The sequence below is a fragment of the Apaloderma vittatum genome, unplaced genomic scaffold (genome assembly GCF_000703405.1).
Source record: "Apaloderma vittatum isolate BGI_N311 unplaced genomic scaffold, ASM70340v1 scaffold41982, whole genome shotgun sequence".
NCBI classification, from domain to species: Eukaryota; Metazoa; Chordata; class Aves; order Trogoniformes; family Trogonidae; genus Apaloderma; species Apaloderma vittatum.
In genome coordinates, this window is record NW_009703781.1 from 3,738 (window position 1) to 13,136 (window position 9,399).

The following is a 9,399-nucleotide window of genomic DNA, read 5'->3' on the forward strand; positions in this document are numbered from 1 at the left end:
GTATCTTCTGGAGCACAAGCTTCACACATGGATGGACTTTGTATTGTAAGAATCCAGCATAAACTAAATATTAAGGTACCAATCAAGCCACAGAAAGAATTGGCCTCACAAGATTTTTCTCTAATAGCTGAGGTTCGTTGTTTGCAGCGTGGGATGCAAGACCTTTACATCTGTTTTATTGCAGCTAACCACTGCCTCAGTGCTCGATTCCAGCACTCGGTAATAAGTGACAGCAAGATCATCTAGTTTCAAATAACTAGAACCATTTGCAAACCAAAGTTTAAAAGCCCTTTATTAATTCAGAAGTGAAACACTGATATTTAAAGTGAGATAAGTATGTTTATTAAGGTTCGTTCTACTCTAACGTTTATACAGAGAATGGAATGCAATACAAGCTAAGAGCACACCTCAAAGATCTACCACACAACCCATCCCCTACTCCCTATAAGGGAACTGTAAAAAAAAAAAAAAAAAATCAGAAAACCAGTTACTGTTTAACTAGTTGCAAGTGGCTTTGTCCAAAGAAGTTAAGCTTGATATTGCATTAGCTTTGTATGCAATAATTAAGTCTCTACAAGCTAAAGTATCACATACAGAGGCAGAAGATTTCCTGTGGACACATTAAACCATGTTTTAAAGAGCTACATCACAAGGGTTGTTTAAAATTGCCTAAAAACCAGCCACTAATGGCATGCACAGGTCAATAGTATTAACTTTGGTAATGTCAGTATTTTTTGGTCAAATCTGGATTCCACTTCTAATAACAACATATAAAAACACACCATCCTGTGCATAAAGCAACACACTTTTCATCTGCTACCAGCTAGAGGCAGGTCTTCAAGACATGGTTGAAGTATTCAAATTGAACTGTCAGGAGCTTGCTTAGTTCTAGATCACATCTTCCACTAGTCTATAAGGAAAGTTTAACAGGACAAGAAAGTGGTCAAATATTTTTTCTCTTTTCCTTTTCAATGCACACTTTAACACTCATCTTCCTCACGATGGTTTTGGAAGAAATCCTGTAACTTTTCTCACTTTACCTAGTTCCCCAAGACACATTCTAGTTTTTCTTTCTGAAGCTACCAATACCCTGTAAATACAAGTGTTCTGTTCTTCTTGAGGAAGAAGGCATAGGTGGCTTTATTTACAATGGAGTCAATCCCTAGCACTGTAACTGAACTTGAACAGGTTAAAAGCGTAATGAAAATGGTTTACCTTAAGTGCTACTTCCCATACAGAATCCACACTTAGATCGGTTTTATTCGTTGCAAAGTAAAAAGACATCCAATTACACTAGTAAAAACTCAGAAGATTGAAATTTGTACTCAAAAAAACACTGCACATGCAAAAGGAACGATATCCTGCTAACACAACTTCATTTGCTGCTGCATTTGTCTAATATTAACAATTATGAACAGAGCAGTGCAACTAGTATTTGGAACAATCCTTACAGTGTTCGAGTGTCAGGCACAATACTTCACTTCTCTTCACACCATTGGTTCTCTTTACGTACCTGAAAGAACATTTTAACTATTAACACGTGGCAGCAAACTTCTGAAAGTGAGCTGCAAATTCCTACGAGCATTCCGGATCACTTATTGCAGGGAGGCAGAAGCTTGGAAGCAGCTTTGATTTTTCGCACCGAGTTCGTAACCGTAAAGTTAGTCTTCCAAACTGACCTGTTTATTATCAATAAGCCAATAAATTCATTTCTCATGCCTATATTTGACCAGAACTGCTTTTTTCCCCCCTCACCAAGCAAAGCAAAGATACTAGCTTAAGAGTGTATTTCTCATTATATGGCAGAGCATTGAGGACAAACCCAGGTGTACAATCCACTGCCTTCAGAGTCAAACAAGGCATTTCATCCCAATCTTTCCCAAATGGGCTCTTTTGCAGTTGGTTTGCTGTTTGAGACAGAGTTCATTAAAGACGGGGAGTCCAAGCACCTCACCTTTCTAGCCACATGCAACAACCCATCCTTCAGCATTCTTACTGCAGTTCCAAACCAGCTGCCACAAACAACTCTGGTTTTTTTCTTACCACATATATTTGAGCTAGGAAATCGATATGATTTGTTTCAATCTTCTCAAGTAAGGGGCTGCAAGCACCGAAACATCTTGCACTAGCAGCAAACCAATTATGAGAAGCTGATGCATCAATTTACATTTACAGTTAACAAGTCCGTCAGACTATGCATTAAATTAGGAAGCCCCACACAACAACTCATCACACACACACACAAAAAAAAGAACAGTTCAAGTACCTGTGCTTCTTCCTCCTCAGTGAAGTCGTTCTTAATATTGAATGTCTTGCGAATTTCTTCTGGAGTTTTCCCCTTGATCATGTTTGCAACTGTCTTGCATGTGACATCAAGCAAACCTTTGATGTCCAAGTAATTTGCAGCCTGTAGAAGAGTTTCCAAATTTAAAGCCTCCATATCAATAGTCTGCCTCTGGAGATGTACTCCCAAAGTTACACTTACACTGAAATTGTAGAACACAGTAACTGCAAACAGATCATCTCCACTCTGAGAAGCTTCTAGTTAGAAGCTTGAAGCAAAAGTACCTAAAGCTTGCTTGGCCAAACAGAAGGGAAAGGAGTTTCATGAAGGACACCTCCCAGACCGTTCTCCTTTTACAAAGAGCTTTCAGAAAGCTGCAAGCATCCAAACCCTTTGGTGCTGAAGTACTGATAACTAAGACAAGGAGTTTTGGCTCACAGTACCGTAGAGGTACAGATTTTAAAAGTCAAAGCCAAATTTTCATTTGTATGCAGACCTCTAGAACTCCATTTCTAATAACAAGCCCTCAACTAAGACTCGAGAGCCATGAGGACACAGACAGCTGTAGGGCCCCATATTCAGAAAAATACATTAACTGATAAATGAGCAAGTACAGATCATTCGCCTAGCAATAGGTTAACCACCATTCTAACACCCTCAACAATTGCAGCCAGTATCTGCCAAAACTACTTGCCCCCTCCACAGTCCCTCTCCTAATGAAGGAGTTATTCAAGAAGCTTAAAGACTTTATAAATAAATAAGCACTCTTCACAGGGTAACCTTTCACTTTGTGACTATACTTACCAGGATAAGTTCAAAAAGTGTTCCTTGGTCTACTTTCAGAAACTCTTGATCCCACACAGGGATGTCATCTGTTCTTTTTTCTTTGTTTTCATCATCCTCTGGAGGAGGTGGATCATCCTTGTGATGGGTGCACCACTGAATCACCTAATTACAGTTTTGATATTAAAGTTTTATCCCAATGATTCTCCCACTAGGCCCCAACTATAACTTCATTTCAGAAGAAAAGCACCTTTTTCTCTAGACCGACAGGCAGTGGTTTTGGTTTAGAACAATTGATCCTCGATCCTGGAGTACAACAGCCTTGAAGAATCCCATCTGAGACAGCAGCTAGTTAACTACGTACCATCTTAAAAAGCCAACTGCTGGGATTATAAAGTTATTAAGCCCTGTGCTAACACACATAGGACTGTACAAAGAAAACCTAAACCTCATCGCGTGATGTTTAATCTGTTTGCAGAAACAATCTTTACTAAGCAGAAAACTATACAGGAGAAGAGTGAAGAGTGGTAATAGCTCCCAGCAGGACATGTTCCCCCCAGTACAAAGCTCACCTGGCAAAAGTTTGTTTTTTAAAATAGAAAAAAAAGCACCAACAACTTGTGAACATGCAGCCTCAGCACCCAGACAATTAAAAACAACAGGGATTACCACAAGCCAATTCCTGTTCCATTTTGCCAACCCAGGAGTCTTCATGAGTTTGAAGATATTTACTTGCATGTTCACTGGGAAATAATTCCTAACCCTGTATTTACCCCACAACAGTCCAGTGCTTACTTTGCCACAACACTTCCTACTTCAGAGCAAAAAGCATCTTAGAAGACAGCAAAATACTTCTGCACTTTTCTCACCTGACCAGAGGCACAGCCACTGCCTGTTACTCTCACCCCTGCCTGTCCTTTCATCCTTTCCCCTAACATTTGGATCTCCTAAACTGCCACCTCAGTTCACAGAATCCAACTAAAATCAGTGTTTTAATACTATGAAACATCAGGGTGCACAGATGCCCAGCACCACTTCGATACCTTAGAAGTCCATCCGGTCTCCAGCTGCTGTTTCAGAAGGCCACCCTTCTGTAGGTCTTCTGCCATCATCTGCCTGTCGACCTCACCCCAGTTCTCAGATACCCCAGACACCCTAAATCATGCACCTCGCATCGGTTAAGCTTGTAGCTGGCACATGAAAAGCATTTTTAATACAATAGTTCATAACACCCAACATGAATTTCACCTTTGATTACTGCCATGCAACACTATCGCCCTCAGCATCTTACCTTTTTTAAGATAGCGGCATTAACGTTCGGAAGAGGGACTGGGTCATCGTCACCTTCATCATCCATTCCCAAATCTAAAAATGAAAAGATGACTAAGCAACCGGAAGGCAAACCCCTTTTATTCTTCTCTGAACCAGACTCCTTCACCAGTTCTTCACTGTTCCAACAGCACCGAGGCTGGATGGACTGGTAACAAAGGATCTCTAACTGGTCAAGTCGGAAGCTTTTAGAAAGCTTCAACAAGGCTTTGTGAAGCCACAGCTGCATTATACACATTAGGTTATACCAAATTTAGGCTCAGAGTTAATAAGGCTACTTCATCAAACAAAAGCCATCGGATAAGCAGTCAGTCACTTTTCAGATCAGAACTTTCTAGGTCAGTGTTCCAAGAACAGGGTAAGGTGGAGAATCAAATATTTATGTCTTTTTACCACTTTCAACAGTTCAATCCACAAGTTAAATCAAACTGTTCCAATCAGGATCTCCCATTTCATTTACTAGTACATAAGAATTCGGTCTACTGTGGGAAGTAGAGACAATATTTTGTCCTCTACAGCAGCAGCAGATCCTGTAGGCAGAGAGGTGCCAGTTATCCGGCTCTGAAGCACTTGTCCTGATCCTTACCAGCTGTTTCAAGTTCACATGCTAAGACAGCAGCAAAAATCCTTCCATCAAAAAAGCATTTATAAGGCATGCTTCTGATGCACCTCCTTTTAAAAGTTCATCAGCATGCTCACAACAGATTTGGATAACGTTTGGCATTTTGTCCCCTTGATACAATTAAGGAATCAAAGTAAAAATTTAGAGAAAAACATAATTAAAATTTGGACTTGATACACAGCACAAATGCCACATTAGCCATCTTTGATTAGAGAATGTCTTTTTTATTACGCAAATGCTAACAGTTGGATGACACTCTAGCTGTCAAAGATTAAGATCTTGTAATTAGTTACATAACTAACTACACAGACCTTCACTCATCATAAGACACAGATGAGCCAGTTTAGATCAGCAAGGAACTTCATTTTTAAGAACAGGTGATTGTCACACTATCATCACTGATCAAATCTGGGCACAAAAGAGCACATATTTCTGTATTTAGGGAAGTCAGCTACTCATTATTAGTGAGAGATTAGCACTACTTTTTGTTTAAAATAATAAATTTCATAGAATCAGAAACTAAAATACTGACATTAAAGCGTACTGCACACATCACAACAGAAACTTCAGACACGTACTTTGAACATGAGGCCTGATACTAGTGCAAGTGACCAGCCCAAAATACTTGGTACAGGGAAATAACTAAATGCAAGATATTGCTTGAATTAACTCCACTCAACTCATTCCCACCACCTCCAAAACAGCAATTTCATCTCTTATCAGGAAAACTGATATTTCACTGGTGGCCCCACGACGTTCAACACAACGGCACCTTTCAGCTGCATCACCCAACACATTGTTTATTAACTGATGCTTAACCAGCCGTACAGCAAACGCATTTCAGAGACTGGTTCTCACCCAGAAGAGCAAGAGTTACAGCCAGCACGCAAAACTTCGCTTTCACCAACACCCGAGCATCACTAAGCACCAGCACTGACGCAACTACCGAATGAGAAAGCTGAGAAGAATTGTGCTCCCTGACATATTCCAACCCATCGCTACGGTTCCTGCTCATCTCGCTGGCCGTGTTCACCAGCAGGTTGCTGGCAGAATGAAAGCATTCAGTGCCAGGAGTGTTTAAACCTTCTCGTTTGGATGTAAAACGTGTCACAAGCCAACAAAGATTTACACCCAAGAACATCACTTTAACTACATCTACGGAAAGATTTTTCTTTTCTACAGTAATTCATGAATACACCCAAAAACTGGGGAAAAACAGCAGTAAACAATGAGGATTTGCACTGGAGGGATTAGACACAGTTTGCTCTGCACCCTGGCCATCTGGCAGATTTCCCCTCCCCCACCATGAGTTCTTTTGTTTCAAACTTATGTCAGCAGGAGATCAGAACTAAGTGTTTATCCCAAATAATTTAACTGCATCCATAAGCTCACAAGACAGGTTTCACTTGAGCTCTTTCCTCCTTGCATTGGTGTACGATTTCCCACCCCATTTAAAAGACATTTACATTGTAAGAATGATTGGTATGATTAAAGAAAAAAAGCTTATTTTTAAATACATTCCATTTGCTTAACTTTTACAACAGCGGCGATTGCTCCAGCTGCTCTGACACAAGACAGCGAGCTGCCTGGGAATTCTTTTTTCAGCACCCGTTTGTCTCCTTTGGTTACAACCCGTGTTCAGGGAGCTTCCCCGAAAACACCACGACCTCTGCACGAGCCAGTAGCCTTCAAGGCTTCGTACTCTTACCTTCCAGCATAGTCTTTATAGTCACAGACTGCTTTGCAATTTCAACATCAACTTCAAAGATCTCTCCATCGGAACTCTGCAGTTTAATTGAAGGCATCTACAAGAGAAGGACAGTTATTTCCACACAATACTCAGCAGATGTTAGGAGTTTAGCTGACTCAAAGATGTATGTTACCTTTCCTATTTATATTGCTTCTTACCAGCAGCAGACAGCCCAGCGCCACTTAAAGCAAGCTCAGATTATTCACTGCTTGAGTCAACAGGCCTAAATTCATTAATCCTCACGCTCAGGCTTCTATCCATCCTTGTTTCTTAACATTAATTTAAGAGAACCTTTTTCGTAATGTGAAAGCATAGAATACACAAAATTTACTAGTCAATAATGCTTCTATTTTTTACAGTGCAACACTAGAGCTATCTTTCTCTTGAACTAGTTTTCAACAACACTTCCCGAAGACTCCTTTTCTTCAAATCCAAACAATTGCTACTCACACTTTGACTACCCAAATGAAGTCAGATCTCAAAAGCAGTTGTCAAATGACAAATTCTGGAAGAGAACCACAAAATCGAGGGTGGAAGGAACCCCTCTAGACAGAGTCTAAGTTCAGTCTCCCTTGCTCCAAAGAATCAAACAGATCAGGTTACTCAGGATCAAAGGCTTTCCTTCAGAAAAGCATGAGTTTTCTGAAGAGATTAGAAAGCAATATACCACTACGAGGAAGGTTTTCAGCCTTGCAAAGAAGGAAGTTAGACCAGCACTTTGTTAGCATTAGGAAAGACTACGGTGACTATGCATTTTAACAAAGTTTTTCAAACAGACTGCGATAAGACCTACAACAAACAGAAGCAGAAGACTTCAAAGAGGTTACTAGAAGAAAAATAGTGAAACTTTACAACAGTGTATCTTTCCAGATATTTAACAACTCAAAGCCAGGAATAATTTACTTTATATAGCAGTGAGCATGTTACAACTTCTGCCTGAAACTACACATGCAGTCTGTCTGGGCATCACTGCACTTGCACCAACTGACTTGAAAGACATGATAAACATAACTGCCCAGCCACATAAAAATTTATAGATCGGCTTCCAGCAAGCTAGTAAGGTGCATTTTAAGTTCCTTTACCACTCAAAATACTTGTCAGCAGCAGACCGCTGCAACAGTTTGTTGTTTTGGTGTGGTTTTTTTTTCTCCTCAAGTTACCTGCTTAAAGATCTCTAAAGCATGTGCATCCCTAGAGGCTTTAGGAACAACAAAAATTCAAGTTATTTCAATTCAAATTTTCCCAAGCTCTTCCCCCACCAAACCCAAGAGTTACACATGATAGTTCCTTTACAGTAGTACTTGAACTACCAAAATGAGCGGGACTGCTTTCAGTGAATGCACGTTATCCCTTTCTGAACACCTCCTGCAGCTCGTCAGTACAGCTGAGCCTGACAGTACCGCAACAAGTCCAGTCCAATGGAGGCCAGCCAAAGCAGCTATTAAGCAGCTCACACCAGCTTGAAGTCCTCATTGCTTTAATTTCCATTTGGCAGAGCGAGTAGCTAGTTAATGTTTACACAGTAATGTAACCCTATATGACAGCGCTACTTCTAATTAAGATGGGTGTTCTGGAGGAACACAGTCATGGCTGTTCCAAAGATACAAGTGTATATATATACACACACACATCTCCACAAAAATAAAATTTAGATTAAAACGTAGTTCTGAGTTAGCAGTTTGAACAATGCCCTGAAAAATAATGTGATCTAGGCACACACTTCAGATTTAATACATCTGTTCCTGCAGTGATTGCCTGAGAGCACTTAAGAACAAGCCCAGCTTCAGATGCCAGTTCTGTGCTTGTGTCTAGGATTACATAATGCTGCACAACAGAGCCAGCAAGACAGGGATGCTGCCTTAATGAGTCCAGCCCCTGCAAGAATATTTGCAGAGACCTGTGCATCACCCAAACCTGCTTTTACAGTGTTAAAGAGTCCGAATCGGGTAGAATGAAGCTAATCTATGTCTGATCACCGCTAACAGATTGGGATATCATGCGGATTTCGTTATTTTTGTACCACAGAGCTCAGTCTCCTAGAAGGAAGAAAAAAAGTCATTTTTGCACACTCCAACCTATCTCTGGAAATAAACAGGTCTTGGACAGCAACACAAGCAGGTGACTAAGCAGACTAGTTCTAAAGGCTCTACTCCACAACAGCAGAACAGGTTGGGAGCTAGTCAAGAGGCAAACCTGAATTGCAATGGTCATTTGCATACACAAGCCCGAAACGCAGAGCTCAGGCACCTAGAACAGCGCTTCTGGGCAGCCGGGCGCCTCCCAAAGCTATTCCGGAGGGATGCCTGCTCCCTCCCCCTCCTCTTCTCCCTGTCACTGGGTGCAACGCGGACTTTACTTAATAAACTCACACCTGAGACCCTCCGCGTGCGCTCCAGAGCTCCGCTCACCACGAACAGACACCGGGGTTGCCCCGGAGAAGCCCAGCACGGGGGCAGGGGCGAGCTCCGGTGGGTGTTGCGGGGTCGCGGACGCTGGGAACGCCTCCGCTTTATTTACCAGCTCCCGCAAACGACACCTCCCCCAAGCAGGGGAGGCCCGCGGGCGCTCACACCTCCACGTTGCCCAGGAATAGCTCGGACTTCGGCCCGGCCCCCTCCGCAGCCCTCCCAG

The 9,399-nt window shown here is 41.6% G+C and overlaps 1 protein-coding gene across 1 annotated transcript; it reads right to left on the reverse strand.

Moving 5' to 3' along the window:
- Positions 1-270: 270 nt before the first annotated feature.
- Positions 271-6,838, reverse strand: SKP1 (S-phase kinase-associated protein 1). The gene is made up of 5 exons (XM_009864748.1): positions 6,727-6,838; positions 4,359-4,432; positions 3,089-3,232; positions 2,267-2,407; positions 271-1,513 (listed from the first exon to the last, which is right to left on the reverse strand). Exons 1-5 carry the CDS (start codon positions 6,821-6,823, stop codon positions 1,478-1,480), a joined length of 492 nt encoding a protein of 163 aa, XP_009863050.1. The 5' UTR covers positions 6,824-6,838; the 3' UTR covers positions 271-1,477.
- Positions 6,839-9,399: the final 2,561 nt, after the last annotated feature.

Excerpts from the sequence above, each read along its gene's own strand:
- SKP1 (XM_009864748.1), bottom strand. The coding sequence starts at position 6,823 with ATGCCTTCAATTAAACTGCAGAGTTCCGATGGAGAGATCTTTGAAGTT. Across the intron at positions 4,433-6,726 it reads TATAAAGACTATGCTGGAAG|ATTTGGGAATGGATGATGAA; the intron begins GTAAGAGTACGA and ends TTTCATTTTTAG. Across the intron at positions 2,408-3,088 it reads CACTTTTTGAACTTATCCTG|GCTGCAAATTACTTGGACAT; the intron begins GTAAGTATAGTC and ends ACTCTTCTACAG.